Here is a 19,721-nt window from a genome sequence, read left to right as displayed (position 1 = left end):
CTCAAATTAAACTCCCACATGCTACTTCTCCAAGATTACACATCCGCAATGGCACACATCAGGGATGTCCCCTGTCCCCTTTACTCTTTGTGTTATGTATAGAACCACTAGCAGCCCTGATGCGTAAATGTCCAGATATTACAGGTGTTAAGGTAGGCCACAAGGAATATAAAGTCTCGCTGTTCGCGGACGACGTCATTCCCTTTTCTTCACTCGATTTTGAGATTATATGGCCACATGTCAGACTACAAAATAAATAGCAATAAAACAGAAGCCATGCCTATTAATATGTCTGACTCAGAACTTTCTAACCTGAAAGCGAAATATCCGTATAGATGGAAGGATTCTTCGCTTACCTATCTGGGTATCCGTCTCACACCTACCTTTTCCACATTATATAAACATAATTTTCCCCACTTCTTCGCAGAAATCGAATCCCTACTAGGTATTTGATCTCCTCTTCCATTGTCCCTTATAGGTAGAATCACAGCGATCAAAATTTCCATATTGCCTAAATTCCTATATATATATTGGAAACCCTACCTATACTGATACCTGGGGGGGCTCTTAGGAGGTTTCAGTTATCCTTACTTAAATTCTTGTGGAAAGGGGGCAAAAAAGGAACATGGGGGACTAGCTATGCCAGATGTTTATAAATACTACTACGCAGTGCATCTTAGGAGAATTCCTTCTTGGACCAAGTTCTTAGCTTACAACAAATGGATGGGAATTGAGAAACAATGGATAGCCCCCATTCGTCCATGGTCCCTGATATGGTCCTCGTCCTCCCCCCTCAATGCTGAGAAATTCATTGTGCTCCATAAGATTGACTCTCAACATTTGGAGAAAGATCTCCGAAACTCATCTACTGAGATCACCTATATCACCTCGGACCCCTCTTTTATATAATCCCTCTATACCTGACAGTAGCAATCCTGCAGTGATTTCATCTTGGGTGGATGCCAAAATTTTCCAACTAGCAGACCTGATAGAACCTCTTAAATGACTAATTATTCCTTTCCAAACCTTAAGACAAAAACTTCAGCTACCTAATGGAGCAGGTGACTTTTATCGTTCCATAACTGATAACTCAAGAATATCTGCATCGGATATTGCCTTTGCTTGCCCTACTCCATTTGAGATCATTTGTAAAAGTGTGGTATCCACGCGAGGTCTGATCTCAGATATTTACAATATTCTAATTTCCCCGACGGACATCTCCATTATCAATCATTCCTATATGTCAAAGTGGGGGTCATGTTTGGTTGGACCTGTGTCTCCAGCTACCTGGCGGATCATTTGGATACACACGGCGAAAGCCTCATCTTGTATCTCTCATAAGGAGACCCAATATAAGATCCTATTTCAATGGTATCATACCCCTGAGGTTCTTAACCGTTTCATCCCGCACTTTTCTGCCAGGTGCTGGAGATGTCACTCCGGTCTGGGTACTCTACCACACATTTTCTGGGAGTGTTCCTCACTCCGGCACTTTTGCCTGGAATTACAGTCAATGGTACGTGAGGTGTTTGGTAAACATATTCCTTTAACCCTTTAACATATCTCCTTAACCTTCCACCCACAGGCCTCCAGAGAAATATAACTAGACTCTTTCATTATATTTTAATTGCGGCTAAGGGCTTAATTGCTCAAAATTGGAATAAAACAGACATTCCAACTATACAGAACTTGAGGAATAGAATACTGATGGTTAGGAGAATGGAGTATTTGTCAGCAGCAGCAGACAATCTCCTACCTCAATTCTACAAAATTTGGAAGGACTGGGATGACTACTCAGAATTCCACGCAGCAGTGTGAGGAATGGTGCTATGGGTAAGGAACCGCTCGGGTTCATCTTTTCCACCTTTCTCTGGTCTTTTCTTCTTCTTTACTATATATTTTATTATTATTTTTTTTTTTCATATCTCTTTTATCTGATTCCATTAGTGGATGTTTTCTTTAATATTTATCTTACTTCTCATTATTTTTTGTTCAGTCAAAAAGCAAATGTACTGAAGGGACAACATAAGAACCTAAGTTATACTATTCTATCCTTTCACTGGAATGTATGACTTAAAGGGGTACTCCGGTGCTAAGACATCTTATCCCCTATCCAAAGGATAAGGGATAAGATGCCTGATCGCGGGGTTCCCGCCGCAGGGGACCCCCGTGATCTTGCACGCAGCACCCCGTTATAATCAGTCCCCGGAGCATGTTCACTCCGGGTCTGATTACTGGCGATCACGGGGCCGGAGCATTGTGACATCACACTCCGCCCCCTCAATGCAGGCCTATGGGAGGGTGTCACGCCCCCTCCCATAGGCTTGCATTGAGGGGCAGAGCGTGACGTCACATGGGGGCGGTACCGTGACGTCACAATGCTCTGGCCACAGTTTTTGCCAGTAATCAGACCCGTCTCCTGGAGGCTTTTTTGTTTAATTTTGAGTCCACATTTTGTGACGTTGGTGGGCGGAGTCTTGCGTCACTGCGCTGAGGCCGGAGTTTACATCAGGAAGGAAGACAGTGCAGCACTAACAGGCACATAAACAAAAGTGAAGCCACAAAAAACAAACAAACCACAAAAAAAAAAAAAAAAACGACTCAGTACGTTACCCATCCCAAAATGTGCATGAAGCTGTATTACTATGGATTCTTTTTTTTAGTGCCACACATGGGTTATTTACGTAGCCTGTAAAAATTCTTACACAATTATTTTGTGCCTTATTCTATTTCAACACAACATTAATTTTAAAATTTAGTGGGTACGCCAGCATATACGTGTCCTAAAATTATCAAGGTGTGCAGTGTGTATTTTCAACCTTAAAATGCATAGAGTTATTAGTTATATAATACATTTTTTCTATAACATTAACACTAATGTAGTAGCTTTGTTTCATGATGCAGAACAAGAACAGTTGTTAAAGTGGGTGTTATGTCCTTTTCTGCAGACGTAGGCACTTTATGCAAATTTTAAATGGAGATGCGACTTTTTTTTCTTCATAAATAGTGACTATCGTATTTGATAAATACATGACCACTGCAAAGTTAAAAAAAAAAAAAAAAAAAGACTACGTGAGCAGATTTCAGGAATGTGCTTTGGAACAAACAAAAATCTAAAAGTCGCAGCATGTATAGAAAAGTCGCACGTGCGCAAGTATGTGTGACTTTTTTATGCAAAAAAAATTCTACTACGGAGCTTGATAAATCTCCTTCTATGTCTTTAAAGGGGTACTCCGGCGCATAGACATCTTATCCCCCCTATCACGCCCCCTCCCATAGACTTGCATTGAGGGGGCGGGTGTGACATCACACGGGGGCGGAGTCATCGTGTCACGATCTTCCGTTCTCGTGGTCGGGATGGTGTTAGCCTGAGGGTCTCCAGTGGTTCCGGAAGCTGTTACAGGTGGGTGCCGCATGGTAGAATGCGGGAGTCCCCAGCGGCAGGACCCCGCCATCAGACATCTTATCCCCTATCCTTTGAATAGGGGATAAGATGTCTAGGGGTGGAGTAACCCTTTAAGTATTATTTGTAATGTTTGCATAGCTTGGAGACACTCTATTGATTCTGGCTTATTTATACACGTGTCTCGGACTTGCCTTGTTGATGTTTTGTTTCAGATGGACATGTGAAGATGGTAATTCATGAGAACTGTCACCAACTTTCTTCTTTTCTTTGCCCTATGTTTTTTTTGTATGTTATCCAATTATTAATAGAAATATTTATTTTCCTTTTCGAAAAATTCAAAAATAAACAGTTACAGTGGTCCTTCAACATACGATGGTAATTCATTCCAAACGACCCATCTTTGTCGAATCCATCGTATGTTGAGGGATCCGTGCAATGTAAAGTATAGAAAGCTGTACTCACCTGTCCCCGTCACTCCGGACCGCGTCCTCACCGCTCCCGATCCTGTCCCAGGGGCTCCCGATGCTGTCCCGCTGCTCCGGCATCTTCTTCGCGATCCTCCGGCTTCTTCCGCATCTTCTGCAGGGTCCGGGCCTCGCTTTCTGGTGACGTTATTAAGCTGCTGCGCCGGTGCGTGCGTAGTGACGTAATAACGACTCCGGAAAGTGAGGCCCGGACCCTGGAGAAGATGCGGAAGACGCCGGAGGATCGCGAAGTGGACCCGGGGCAGCGGGAATAGGTAAGCGAACCTGCCCGGGAACTGCTATCCGACAGCAGCTTAAGCATTTTGCGCTGTTGGATAGCAGTTAATGCGATGGCCCCGACATATAAAAGCATCGCATGTCGATTTTATCATATGTCGGGGCCATCGCATGTCGGGGGGTTACTGTATATAAAAAAAAAAAAAATGCTCCAGATAACTAAAATTAAAACCAGGAACTGGACAAATTGGAAGGAGTAAATCATTAGATGTTACAAAAATGCTAAAGGTGTCATACGAGTAGATTTATAGAAGTTATAGCAGTATGATTAAATACATTTTGTAGCATGAGATGTTTGATAAGTCCAATATATCAATGCACATAAACACAACCCAATGCAAAAGAAAAGAAAAGTAAAAAATGCACAAGAAAAATATGGCTGTAAAATACATATCCTGATCCCGTTCTATATTCAATATGCTGTATAAAGGTGTATCGGCGGAGATTAAAATAGTACTCCAGTGGAAAAAAAATTATTTTTTATTCACTGGTGCCAGAAAGTTAAACAGATTTGTAAATTACTTCTAATAAAAAATCTTTATCCTTCCAGTACTTATTAGCACCTGTATGAGGAAATTCTTTACTTTTTTAATTTCTTTTTAGTCTTGTCCACAGTGCTCTCTGCTGACACCTCTGTCCCTGTCAGGAACTGTCCAGAGCAGCATAGGTTTGCTATGGGGATTTTCTCCTGCTCTGAACAGTTCCTGATACGGGCATCAGGTGTCAGCAGAGAGCACTGTGGACAAGACAAAAAAGAAATTCAAAAAGAAAAGAATTTCCTCTGTAGCATACAGCTGCTAAAAAGTACTGGAAGGGTAAAGATTTTTTTTTATAGAAGTAATTTACAAATCTGTTTAACTTGCCGGCACCAGTTGATTTAAAAAAAAAAAAAATATATGTTTTCCACCGGAGTTCCCCTTTAAGGGTGTGTTCACACATACAGTATCCTACGCAGGTTTGATGCGCATGATTTGAAGCTGTGTTAAGTCATTGTTTACACTGAGATCTGCAGCTTCAAATACTATGCATCAAAACTGCGCAGGATACTGTACGTGTGAATATACCCTAAGGAAGTATTCATATAAACAATGGTGTACATACTTTAGAGGCAGACCGTAAATCAGTGTTTTTCAAGCAGTGTGTCTCCAGCTATGGCAAGACTACAACTCCCAGCATGCCCGGACAGCCAAAGGCTGTCCGGGCATGCTGGGAGTTGTAGTTTTGCCAAAGGTGGATGCACACTGGGGGAGACTTATCAAAACCTGTGGAGAGAAAAAGTTGCCCCGTTGCCCATAGCAACCAATCAGATTACTTTCATTTTTCTGAGACCTTTTAAAAAATAAAGAAGCAATCTGATTGGTTGCTATGGGCAACTGGGCAACTTTTCCTCTGCACATATAGGGGGAGATTTATCAAAACCTGTCCAGAGGCAAAGTTGACCAGTTGCCCATAGCAACCAATCAGATCGCTTCTTTCATTTCACAAAGGGCCTCTGAAAAATGAAAGAAGCAATCTGATTGGTTGCTATGGGCAACTGGTCAATTTTGCCTCTGGACAGGTTTTCATAAATCTCCCTCATAATGTAAGAGATTTACCAAACCTGTGCAGCAGAAAAGTGGTGCAGTTTCCCATGGCAACCAATCAATTTGCTTCTTCGCCTGTGAAAATGAAAGAAGCGATCTGATTGGTTGCTATGGACAACTGGTCAACTTCTACTCCACAGGTTTTGATGAATCTGTCCCAATGTGTGTGGGCATAGCAGTGGAAGTGGGGATGGGTGTAAGGTCTAAAATTTGTCCTGGGGCCCATTGGACTCCAGTTATTCGACTGTTTGGGGTCAATAAAGTTATTTTCACCACATATATTGCACTGTAGTAACATGTATGGAATGTTTTAGGTCAATTAGTGGGACATTTTGGTTTCGGCTTAGATGGGCATTTCGCTGGTTGCGTTGGCGCAGACGTGGATCCGGCATCACATACTTGGACGTGCTTCGTTGTACAGGTTCTAGGTTTTTGTGTGGGACATTGCGCAACGAAAGAAGGAACCCCGATGGCAGCCTGAGCTATGTTTGATGGCGCTGACTTCTGCAGGTTTTCATCCACTGAGACTAAAGAAAAATAGAAGACGACAATGTCTTCTTCGTCATGGTTTGGAATAAATGTGTAGTTTTCCCGTGATCCGGCTGAACTCGGTTTGAGAGGGACGTCGACTACAACAGAACCCCAGAAGTCGTCCCTGAGTTCTGCAATATTGTTGCTCACTCCTAACTCGTAACGCCAAGCTGGAAAGCAAAAAAAAAAACCGAAAAATAAAAACATCAATATATGATTTAATGGAAAACAGAAAAAGAAGATTAAGGCAAATGCATTTCGAGAACTATCCTTAAATGGGCACTAAATTAAAAAACTTTATATGATATATATCTTGGCAAAACATTAAAGGGGTACTCCACTGGAACACATTTTCTTTTAAATCAACTGGTGCCAGAAAGTTAAACAGATTTGTAAATGACTTCTATTTAAAAATCTTAATCCTTGCAGTACTTATCAGCTGCTGTGTGCTCCAGAGGAAGTTCTTTTCTTTTTGAATTTCCTTTCTGTCTGACCACAAGTGCTCTCTGCTGACACCTCTGTCCATGTCAGGAACTGTCCGGAGCAAGAGAGGTTTGTTGTGGGGATTTGCTCCTACTCTAATAAGTTCCTAAAATTGACAGAGGTGTCAGCAGAGAGCACTGTGGTCAGGCAGAAAGGAAATTCAAAAAGAAAAGAACTTCCTATTGAGCATATAGCAGCTGATAAGTACTGGAAGGATTTAGATTTGTAAATAGAAGCAATTTACAAATCTGTTTAACTTTCTGGCACCAGTTCCAGTGGAGTACCTCTTTAACTTGTCCAGGAAGTGAAGGAGTGGGATCAGCTCTCCTCTGTGCTTACTTCTGTCCTATGGGACTGTAGCATGAAAACAGAGAGGAGGGAGTTACAGAGCAGCCTGCAGTGATGCAGCCTGGATGAAGAGACCCAGCACAGCAGACTCAGGGAGGAAAATGTGTCATGCAGAGTGAGCACATGTCCCCTACAGAGCACAGAACGACAAACCAAGTGAGCAACAGATAGAAAGTATTTGTGAGAGAAATAAAGGTGCTAGGCACCTTTTTGGGATGTGACAGGGACTCCTCAATTTAAGAAGTGCATCATGGGAGATGGGAGCCAATTGTGAAGTAAAAATGCACAATAGACATTCAGTTCGTTAGTGGTGTATTTGTGAAATCTTAGGCATGCCACATCTGGGATAAAATGTATAACTTTTAATCAAAATAGCGGGCAGGGTTACCTGGAAGTTAGAGTAGCCAGGACATTCTTTGGCCATGTTCACACAGCGGAATAGCTGCAGAATGTCCAAGTGGAAAATTTTTGGCTGATATTCCACAAACAATGGGCACCTACCTGCCTCCATTGCGCAGAGCTGTGCAATGCAGCCGGAGGATTACAGTGCCGTAACTCTACGAGTGACAACTTTTTGTAAAGTTCTTCATCCGCTCCATAACCCATTATATTGGGTTTAGTGCGAGGGGAGCAGGGTGTCAGATTCTCGTTGTACCGTACCTTGTGTAGTAAGTCCCCAAAGTCAGAGTTCCTGCATACCGGTAGGATCCTCCTAGTGGGATAACCCCTTGTCACCTCTTCCTTCTTTAATTTTATGTATTTAATGTATATAATTTATATATATATATATATATATATATATATAGTACTTCCAGAACCTTAGGTCACATGTCTACTAAGCCTACTGTTAGATTAAGCTTAAGGACTTTTCAGGTAACGTGAGTGGGTCACATGATGTACCACAATGCTTTGTGAAAGGACTGACAGATGGTGGGAACCAATAAGCTATGAGTCTGCCGCTTTCCATGTAAGGCCACTGTTACCCAATCATCTCTCTCTTTCCCCCGAGATATGACAGCGAGCGGAGCTCTGTGCAAAGCTACCGGACAAATCTAGGCCTGAGGCCTGCTAACTTCAGCCGAATACCAAACCGTGAGTTCAACTAAACTCAATCCTGAGAGAAGAAGAACCCGCACCCTGGCGTCACGACAGTTAAAGGGGTAGTCCAGTGGTGAAAAACTTATCCCCTATCCTAAGGATAGGGGATAAGTTTGAGATCGCGGGGGGTCCGACCGCTGGAGCCCCCTGCGATCTCTCTGTACGGGGGCCAGGCTCTCCGGCGAGATATCGGGTGTCGACCTCCGCACGAAGCGGCGGCCGACACGCCCCCTCAATACATCTCTATGGCAGAGCCGGAGATTGCTGAAGGCAGCGCTTCGGCTCTGCCATAGAGTTGTATTGAGGGGGCGTGTCGGGCACCGCTTCCCGCGGGCTGTCGGGGCTCCGTAAAGAGATCGCAGGGGGCCCCAGCGGTCGGAACCCCCCGCGATCTCAAACTTATCCCCTATCCTTAGGATAGGGGATAAGTTGTTCACCACTGGACTACTCCTTTAAGGGTTAATCCAACCCCCTTTCATCATTGCACAGCTACACCCTTCCTACCCTACATCCCCACAAGTTCACCACAAATGTAATAAGTATTATGAAAAATAGAGGCACATGTTAGCACTAAAAATCATTTCTCCTTCCAGGTTGTAAAATTTCCATTCTGCTTTAAGTTAGTTCCACCTGTCTGGGACACATGACTGCTAATCAATATTTCTGCCATTACCAGGCTGTACTGTGAGGGGGGGGAGTTACCTTGAATTCCCAGATTCAAAATATTACTAAGGGGTACTCTGGTGGAGAACTTTTTTTTTTTTTTTTTTTTTTTATTCAACTGATGCCAGAAAGTTAAACAGATTTGTAAATTACTTTTATTAAACAATCTTAATCCTTCCAGTACTTATCAGCTGCTGTATACTACAGAGGAAGTTCATTTCTTTTTGGATTTATTTTCTGTCACGACCACAGTGCTGTCTGCTGACACCTCTGTCCATGTCAGGAACTGTCCAGAGCAGCATTTGTTTGCTATGGGGATTTTCTCCAGCTCTGGACAGTTCCCAAAATGGACAGAGGTGTCAGCATGGAGCACTGTGGTCGTGACAGAAAATAAATCCAAAAAGAAAACAATTTCCTCTGTAGTATACAGCTGCTAATAAGTACTGGAAGGATTAAGAATTTTTAATAGAAAGAATTTACAAATCTGAATTTACAAACTTTCTGGCACCAGTTGATTTAAAAAAAAAAAAAAAAAAAAAAAAAAAGATAAATAAATAAAAAGTTTTCCACCAGAGTACCCCTTTAAAGGGATACTCCACTGCCCCAGCGTTCAGAACATTTTGTTCCGAACGCAGGGGTCGTGACGTTATGGTCACGTGTCTCACCACGCCCCCTCAATGCAAGTCTATGGGAGGGGGCGTGGCATCCGCCACGCCCCCTCCCATAGACTTGCATTGAGGGGGTGTGACCATGACGTCACAACCCCTGCCGTCCGCACCCAACATTCGGAACAAAATGTTACGAATGCTGGGGCAGTGGAGTATCCCTTTAAATCTACCTAGTTATACAGAGGTCTGGAAAAGCTGGGTGACACTTCCAGACTGTTAGTTTTAGCAGAGATGGTCATATAATTCAAGTAAAAAAAAAAAAAAAAACATTTTCCCCAGTGTAGTATAAAATTTGATACCGCTTCCGATGTCCAGATCGTCACCAGGTGCTGTCCAGGATAAGACTATGGTGTCATCTATACGTTTGGCCTGTAAATCTGTAATTTTCCCCGGTGGATAAACATCTGTTTCCTCTTTGACCACATCAGACACCATGAACGATTCGCCAGCAGCGGTTCTCTGGAGCGATCCTCCGAGTACAGGCAGAACATCATCCTCCGGACGCCATGATGGGTTCATCATAACCTTACCTGGGGAGTTATGATAGAGAACAGATCATCCTGTATCTTCTCATCTATAACCCATAGTTCACAATGGAAGATTACTGAAGAACATTCTACCTAACTCAGGTCCGGCTCAAGGTTGATATGGGCCCTGGGTATCACAGTCACAGTAGGGCCCCTGCTGAGACACCTTGTGGTTGACTAATGGGAAGTGTGTTTAGCCAGATGACCTTGTGTTTCCCCGTGTGCCCTGGCATCTCGAAACACTACAGTATATATAACTACTCATAAAAAGTAATATAACTTTGTAAATTCTTTCCATTACTCATTGTTACACTATGCGCTCTGGCCTCACATGCTGGCCGTGAGCGCATGGTCCCCTTACCTTCTGCTGCCGACGGGGCTGGGACTCGCATCGCGGGACGCGCCCGCATGCAAGCCCCAGTCCGTCACTCTCCGGGTGTTTCTCCTGCCTCTGCCTCCACCTCTCTGCTCCGGCGCGCGTGTCCCCGTCGCTTAGTGCGTGCGCACACCGGAGCTTTAAGATTTAAAGGGCCAGTACGCTCATTAGTGTAACCACCTGTGGCTTGTTTATAAATTCCTCCACCCTCCTCAGTTCTCTACCGGATCTTTGTTGCCTTGTGCCCTAGAGAAAGCGTTCCATAGTATTGCCTTGCCGTGTACCAGATCTCCTGCTCTTGTGACTTTACCTTGCTCCTCTGCCACTTGCCTACTGAACTCCTGCTACGTCCTGACTACGCTACTGTGCTGCCTGCCCTGACCTACTGCTATCCTGACTACGAGTTGCCTCATCCCTCCTGTGCCTTGCATCTCCTCAGCCGCCTGTGTGGTCGAGCCGTGCCAGGGGTAGCGACCTGGGTGTCGCCTGCAGCTGCAAGCCCATCCTGCTTTGCGGCGGGCTCTGGTGAAGACCAGCGGCACCGTAGACTCCGCTCCCTGGTACGGTCCAAGTCATCTGCCACACAGGTCCAGCGGATCCACATACACAGGAGTTCCTGTCTTCAGAAATGTGAGCGTTACACTTATCTTGTTCGGATTTTGAGTCATGTGATCTAACAAGCTGTGCTCTACCTGGATAACGCTGGGCTATACACATAAGATTGCTGTCAGGTATCTCTCGCAATCCCCCCATACAGATAAACACTTGGCTCAGCGGAGAGTTCATGGTTTCTGAATAGTGATGACTTATCTTTAGCAAACAATAGAATCAGGCCTGTTGAAATCTAACAGGATGGAGTATGAGGATGGAATATAAGGTTGGGATAAAAGGACAGGATATGAAGACGGCATATGAAGATGGGATATGAAGACACAATATAAGAATGGGATAGGAGGACAGGATAAGAGGTCGGGATATGAGGATATACAGGAGGTTCCCATGCTAATTAAAGTGCAGGTTGTGGGGATGTGCAAAAAGTGCTGCCACGAAAAATAGAAAAATGTACAAATTTATTACAAACGTGTAACGCGTTTCAGGGATGATCCGCCCCTTTCATCAGACATTTAAGCCCAGATTTATCAAAGAATGTCTACGGTAGAGCTATTTTCCAAGGTGCAGCAGGATGATGAATTTTGTGGTGAGAAAAGCTCTACCACATACACTTTTTCTAGACGCTTGTGAGGGAGGGAAGTAGACACTTTCCCGAGTCCTGAATTTGGCAGGTTAGGTGTTTTTATTTACTTTCACAGAGCTGCTGGGACATTTCTACTTGCATTTTAGACGCTACAATCAAATGTGATTGCGGTATCTATGGGGTTAAAGCCGGGTGATCGGTGATGTCTGGCATTAGGGATGGGTCATGGTGGCAGATAGCGGCCAGGACCACCCAGCTATGACCCCCGCTCAGCTCCTAAGCACGTGTCGTAGAAGGGGAGTGGGACGCTGTTGTCCACAAGAGGTTAAAGGTTGAATTGTGGAAGGTAGAAGTGATTCTCACGCCTACTGGTAGGTGGTGTAACTTTGTGCCTAAAATAGTACCTTTGCACACAAAATAGCGACTTTTGGCAAAAGTCGCAAATGATAAATACGCGACCACTGCATGGTCAAAAAAGAAAAAGTTCTACGGGTAGGCAAAAAGTGTAAAACTGTCTATATCAAAAGACGCATAAAAGCCGCTAAATATGCTGCTTGCGCCTGAACTGCGCCAAAACATAGACCAAAAAAATGCTCTAAAAGCAATGATGAATCTCCCCCTATGGTGAAAGTGGCGGATCGTCCCTGAAACGCGTTTCATGTTTGTAATAAATTTGTACATTTTTCACATTTTTGCACATTATTCATGGCAACGCTTCTTGCACATCCCCACAACCTGCACTTTAATTAGTGTGGGAACCTCCTGTTTACTGCTGACTCCACATGAACATGTGAGTGAAGGGTTGAAGCTGCTGCCAAGACTATTCTCCATTATTAATGGACCATTAACAGTATCCGAGCCTGCAGGACGCGAGTGTCCATGGAATCTTTTGAGCGTTGTGCCTGGTCTATTGCACAACTGGTGAGTTTTTTCCTACCTGTGGATCCTTTTTATCTAATTGGGAATCATTGCACACTGGAGCGCTCGTCTGCTTTTGTTTCCTGGGATATGAGGATGGAATATAAGGTTGGGATAAAAGGAGGGGCTATAAGGACAGAATATGAGGTCACGATATGGGGGCAGGAAATGAGGAAAGGATATGAGATCGGGATATGAGGTCCACATATGAGGATAGGATATGAGGTTGTGATATTCGGACGGGATATGCGGTTGAGATATGAGGACAGGATATGAGGTTGTGATATTCGGACGGGATATGAGGTCGGGATATGAGGACAGTATATGAGGTCGGGATATGAGGACAGTATATGAGGTCGGGATATGAGGACAGAAATATGAGGTCGGGATATGAGGACAGTATATGAGGTCGGGATATGAGGACAGAAATATGAGGTCGGGATATGAGGACAGTATATGAGGTCAGGATATGAGGACAGTATATGAGGTCGGGATATGAGAACGGGTTATTAGGATGGGATATGAGGACAGTATATGAGGTCGGGATATGAGGACAGTATATGAGGTCGGGATATGAGGACAGAAATATGAGGTCGGGATATGAGGACAGTATATGAGGTCGGGATATGAGGACAGAAATATGAGGTCGGGATATGAGGACAGTATATGAGGTCAGGATATGAGGACAGTATATGAGGTCGGGATATGAGAACGGGTTATTAGGATGGGATATGAGGACAGTATATGAGGTCGGGATATGAGGACAGTATATGAGGTTGGGATATGAGAACGGGTTATTAGGATGGGATATGAGGACAGTATATGAGGTCGGGATATGAGGACAGTATATGAGGTCGGGATATGAGGACAGTATATGAGGTCGGGATATGAGGACAGTATATGAGGTTGGGATATGAGAACGGGTTATTAGGATGGGATATGAGGACAGTATATGAGGTCGGGATATGAGGACAGTATATGAGGTCGGGATATGAGGACAGTATATGAGGTCGGGATATGAGGACAGTATATGAGGTCGGGATATGAGGTCAGTATATGAGGTCGGGATATGAGGACAGTATATGAGGTTGGGATATGAGAACGGGTTATTGGGGTGGGATATGAGACAGGATATGAGGTCGGGATATGAGGACAGTATATGAGGTCGGGATATGAGGACAGTATATGAGGTTGGGATATGAGAACGGGTTATTGGGATGGGATATGAGACAGGATATGAGACAGGATATGAGGTCGGGATATGAGGACATTATATGAGGTCGGGATATGAGGACAGTATATGAGGTTGGGATATGAGGTCGGGATATGAGGACAGTATATGAGGTCAGGATATGAGGACAGTATATGAGGTCGGGATATGAGGACAAGAGCGTTATTGTTGCTCTTCCTTTCCCACAGGGTTTAGAGAGGAAGAGCGGGCAATGCCAGTTACTCAACTAGTATATATAAAATGGCAAATACCCACTAAGTCACATAGCTGGCAGGTAGGTACAACAGATAAGTAATGTCACATTCTTACCATTTTCTACAAAGCCCGGTAAGTGTAAAACTCGATTCTTAGGATGGACGAGTCTGCACTCACTCACATGACAGGTGACACGCACTTTTAGACCGTATCTTCCGCTTGCACTGAACTTAAAGTAGTATTTCGAGTAGACACCATCGTCTTTTACAATATCGGCACCTGTGAATGGAAACAGACTTCATGTAAGGAGGCCCTCTACCAGGCGTCAAGTCTAGGGAAAAAAAGTGTGGGAACTCATCCAAGATTTTCACTCATGGGCTGGTCCTTCTAATTGGAAAGATGTACCTGCTGTGGAAAAAGTGCAGGAACTTAGTTCCCATGCGTTACTGCAGGACTTGAGCCCTGGTCCTCTACTTCCCATGAAACAGCCATATGGACACGATAACATTCTGGATAGGCCGTCAATATTAGACCAGTAGGAGAGTCCTACTACTCCCAACATTTGCTCCTATCAGCTGACTGGCTGGAGCACCGCCTCCCATTCATCATTTACACACCACAGAGCTATAGTGGCCATGCCTGGTACTACAGCTCAGTGCCATCGACTTCAGTGGGACTGAGTTGAAATTAACTTAAAGGGGTACTCCGGTGGAAACCTTTTTTTTTTTTTTATCAACTGGTGCCAGAAAGTTAAACAGATTTGTAAATTACATCTATTAAAAAATCTTAATCCTTCCAGTACTTATTAGCTGCTGAATACTACAGAGGGAATAGTGTTGATCGGCATAGGCCATATTCAAATTCGCGATATTTTGCGAATATATGGACGAATATTCGTCATATGTTCGCTAAATACGCATATTCATAATATTCGCGTTTTATTTTCGCATTTGCGGAAATTCGCGTATGCGAACATTTACATATATAAAAATTAGCATAAGCGGAAATTCGCAAATGCGAAAATTAGCATATGCAAAAATTCATAAATGCGAAAATTAGCATGTGAAAAATTTGTTTACACAAAAATTCGAACGATGCGAAAATTAGCATAGACAAAAATTCGCATACGCAAAATTACCATAGACCATAATTCGCATAAGTAAAATTCGTATATACTAAAATTAGCAAATGCGAAAATTACCATAAACAAAAATTCGCATATGCCAAAATTCTATAAACCATAATTGACATAAGCAAAAATTCGCTTATACGAAAATTAGCAAATAATATTCACTAAATTCGCATATTAGTAATATTCGCGTTATATTTTTCGCATATGCAGAAATTCGCATATACAAAAATTTTGAAAAAATAAAAATAAAAAAAAATTTCGCATTTTGCTGGGTTTTTTTATTACACTGTTTCGTATATGCGAATTTTAACTTATGTCAAACATGGGTTATGCTAATCCTCGGATGTACGAATTTTGGTTTATGTAATTTTCACTTTGCTAATTTTCGTATATGCGAATATATTTGTGCAGATATTTTCGCATTTGCGAATATCCAGATATTCAAATTTTCAATACTAATTTCCGTATATGCGAATATTGTTGTGATTTGATTTTCGCATTTGCGAATATGTATACATTCGAAATGGTTATACTAATTTTCGTATATGCGAATTTCTGCATATGCGAAAAATATAACGCGAATATTACTAATATGCGAATTTAGCGAATATATGACGAATATTCGTCCATATATTCGCGAAATATCGCATATTCGTAATATGACCTATGCTGCTCAACACTAGTGATCACTGTGATGTGTACTGTGAAGAAAAAAAAAAAAAGAATATTCGTAATTACGAATATATAGTGCTATATTCGCGAATTCGCGAATATGCGATATGCGCGAATAAAATTTGCATTGCGAATACTCGCGAGCAACACTAAGAGGGAATTCTTTTCTTTTTGGAACACAGAACTCTCTGCTGACACCTCTGTCCATTTTAAGAACTGTCCAGAGTAGGAGAAAATCCCCATAGCAAACATATGCTGCTCTGGACAGTTCCTTAAATGGACAGAGATGTCAGCAGAGAGCTCTGTGTTCCAAAAAGAAAATAATTTACTCTGTAGTATTCAGCAGCTAATAAGTACTGGAAGGATTAAGATTTTTTTTAAATAAGTAATTTACAAATCTGTTTAACTTTCTGGCACCAGTTGATTTAAAAAAAAGTTTTCCACCGGAGTACCCTTTTAATACCAGTAAAGTCTGGAAAAAGTAGATGCACCACTTACTCCAGTGCTTCCCAATTAGTGTGCCTCTAGATGCTAAAATAAGATGCTGATAAAGGTATATGGCAGTCCATGTCTCCTGATAGAGAAAACATGTATGCTCAGCCAGACTGAGCATACATCTGTATGGAGGGCCCAAATGAGTATTTGACAGCCAGATAAGCCCTCAGTGGGGAATGCAAAAAAACTTGTAAAGTTAAAGGGGTACTCCGGTGGAAATCAATTTTTTTTAAATCAACTGGTGCCAGAAAGTTAAACAGATTTGTAAATGACTTCTATTAAAAAATCTTAATCCTTCCAGTACTTATCAGCTTCTGTATGCTCCACTGGAAGTTCTTTTCTTTTTTAATTTCTTTTTTGCCTGACCACAGTGCTCTCTGCTGACACCTCTGTCCATGTCAGGAGTTATAGGAGCAGGAGAGATTTCCTATGGGGATTTGCTGTTACTCTGACATGGACAGAGGTGTCAGCAGAGAGCACTGTGCTCAGAGAGAAAGGGAATTCAAAAAGAAAAGAACTTCCTGTGGAGCATATAGCAGCTGATAAGTACTGGAAGGATTAAGATTTTTAAATAGAAGTAATTTACAAATCTTTTCCACTGGAGTACCCCTTTAAGCAGCCATATACAATATGTTGATTATACATAGAGGCAAATGAACCTATGGTACACAGTAAATTTGTTACAAAAATTAAATATAAAGAATGCATCATATAAAGTTTTGCTACCTGCTCCATTGTCCAGAAGTTGCAGAGCAGTACGGTCGCCGTCTTCCGAGGTGATAACTGCAATGACATTTGCCCCTCTCACCGGGAGTAGCCCCTGGCTTACAGATGCGTAGACAATCATGGGGGCGGGGTGCCTGTTTGTGTCGTTGTTCATATGGACATTTACAATGATGGGCGGTTCGTTCACACCGGCAGATTTGGAGGTCACTACTATACCTAATACCTGATCCCGTGTGTCGTTGTTGCAGAGGGTGAAGTTCCAGGCTCCACTCTAGACAAAATAAATGTAGTTTCGTTATTGGTAACACACTCCATGACAGAAAACTAGGCATGCAGTTATGTCTGAGACAGATATGTAAATGATTACAGGTGAGGTCAGACACTGGGTCTTGCCACAAGAGGGCGAAAAGTGCTTCCCCTGCTGTCCTATAAAAATACTCTCAGAGGCTACTTTTGGGTAGTGTTCCTCTTGGTGAGAAATTGCTGACTGCTAGACATACCTCTACAATGCACTCTAATACATTTTGCTCAGTTGACAGACTTCAAGCTGGGGAATATTAAGCATTGAGAGAAGCAGGGGATGACCCAGTAGAGAGAATTGTTTGATCTGCTGACAAGCACAAGCAGCTCCTACAGTTTCCTTGTCCACCATCCAGATACAGGAGGCCCCTTCACTACACACCCTCTGTCTCTTCATTACACATCCCTGTCTCTTCATTATACCCCCTATGTCTTGATTACACCCCCCTGTCTCTTCATTACACACCCCCGTCACTTCATTACACACCCCTGTCTCTGTATTACACATCCCTGTCTCTTCATTATACACCCTGTCTCTTCATTATACACCCCTGTCTCTTCATTACATGCCCCTGTCTCTTCATTACATGCCCCTGTCTCTTCATTACACACCCGTCTCTTCATTGCACACCCCTGTCTCTGTATTACACATCCCTGTCTCTTCATTATACCCTCTATGTCTTGATTACACCCCCCTGTCTCTTCATTACACACCCCCGTCACTTCATTACACACCCCTGTCTCTGTATTACACATCCCTGTCTCTTCATTATACACCCTGTCTCTTCATTATACACCCCTGTTTCTTCATTACATGCCCCTGTCTCTTCATTACATGCCCCTGTCTCTTCATTACACACCGTCTCTTCATTGCACACCCCTGTCTCTGTATTACACATCCCTGTCTCTTCATTATACGCCCTATGTCTTGATTACACCCCCCCTGTCTCTTCATTACACACCCTGTCTCTGTATTAAACATCCCTGTCTCTTCAATACACATCCCTGTCTCTTCATTATACACCCCTGTCTCTTCATTATACACCCCTGTCTCTTCATTATACACCCCTGTCTCTTCATTACATGCCCCTCTCTCTTCTTTATACACCCCTGTCTCTTCATTACATGCCCCTGTCTCTTCATTATACACCCCTGTCTCTTCATTACATGCCCCTGTCTCTTCAATTTACACCCTGTCTCTTCATTATACACCCCTGTCTCTTCATTATACACCCCTGTCTCTTCATTACATGCCCCTGTCTCTTCATTACACACCCCTGTCCATGCTCGGACCATTAGCAGAAGAAAATCTGGTATCATGACGCCCATTATGTGTCCTGACATTGACAGCCAGCCACCGTCACCTTAGTTTAGAGTGATGTTGTTAAGAAAAAGCCTGTATTGCTATAGACTTTAGTGACTAGTCAAAGTTGTGTTTGGGATCCGGCAATGGTCGGGTTGGGTTGGAATATAGGTGGCCTCGTGGTGAGTACTTCTAACCTGCCTTTGCTGTGGAGCGACACACTGCCCCCTGCTGGTGTGATGATCTGAGGAGCAATCACATAAGACGGTCGGTCATCCTTAGTAGTGAAATGAGGGATATTGAGTACCTAGCTGATTGGTGGGGGTGTGCAACCGGCCATGAAAATGGGGGTCTCATTGGTCAGACACCCACCGATCACCTAGTTTTCCCCTGCCCTGTGGATAGGGATAACTTTTGATATTGGGATAACACCTTTAAAGGGGTATTTCAGGATTTTTTTTTTTATTAGACTCTGCTACAGGGGTCATAAAGTTAGTGTAGTTCATAATATAGTGTCTGTACCTGTGTGTGATAATTTCGCAATTCTTATGTGATTAATGCCCCAAAGTTTATTTTTAACAGCATACAAAATGAGTGTTGTCTTAGGTTTCAGTGCAACCCAAGACATTACATCACTAGCCAGGTGTTGATAGGGAGCCTATCTGCTTCAATGGGTGGAGCGACCGCTGGGTGGTAGGGTATCATTCTGCAATTAATTGTAATTTTGCAACAGCTGGAGGCACCCTGGTTAGAAAACACTGGTCTGCTACATGAAATGCGCTCATTAGTGCTTCAATAAGTGAGGTGGCTGATGTGTGGGAGAAAAGTGACCTCACACTTACAAACAAGGAATTGTGGGACTCGTAGTTGAAGAAGGAAACTCAAACAGGAAATACCAGTTCACAGAAAGCTAGCCACAGTATTATGGTAATCTCACAACATAACCATTTAGCTTCAAGACAAGTGCAGATCCTTCCTAAGCACGTCCACTACTGTCTGCCAGGTAAGTACTAAAATAACCCCCTTTAACTTAGTTTGTATGACTGAACATGAAAAAATGTCAACCAATTTTGAGAAAGAAATTTCCTAAAAAAAAGTAAATACTCTAAA

The 19,721-nt window shown here is 42.9% G+C and overlaps 1 protein-coding gene across 1 annotated transcript in view; it reads right to left on the bottom strand.

Moving 5' to 3' along the window:
- Positions 1–5,934: 5,934 nt before the first annotated feature.
- The window catches only part of LOC130283216 (calcium-activated chloride channel regulator 1-like), a 45,139-nt gene continuing 31,352 nt past the window's right edge, over positions 5,935–19,721 (bottom strand). Inside the window, exons 11-14 of the mRNA XM_056532420.1 lie at positions 17,009–17,279; positions 14,098–14,262; positions 9,841–10,071; positions 5,935–6,451 (exon numbers count right to left, since the gene is read on the bottom strand). Coding sequence (XP_056388395.1) covers positions 6,066–6,451; positions 9,841–10,071; positions 14,098–14,262; positions 17,009–17,279 — 1,053 coding nt within the window. The 3' untranslated portion in view covers positions 5,935–6,065. The remainder of the gene's footprint in view (positions 6,452–9,840; positions 10,072–14,097; positions 14,263–17,008; positions 17,280–19,721) is intronic.

The sequence above is a fragment of the Hyla sarda genome, chromosome 7 (genome assembly GCF_029499605.1).
Source record: "Hyla sarda isolate aHylSar1 chromosome 7, aHylSar1.hap1, whole genome shotgun sequence".
Taxonomy (NCBI): domain Eukaryota; kingdom Metazoa; phylum Chordata; class Amphibia; order Anura; family Hylidae; genus Hyla; species Hyla sarda.
The sequence above is the reverse complement of the archived record's forward strand: the minus strand, read 5'-3'. Positions and strand labels throughout refer to the sequence as shown.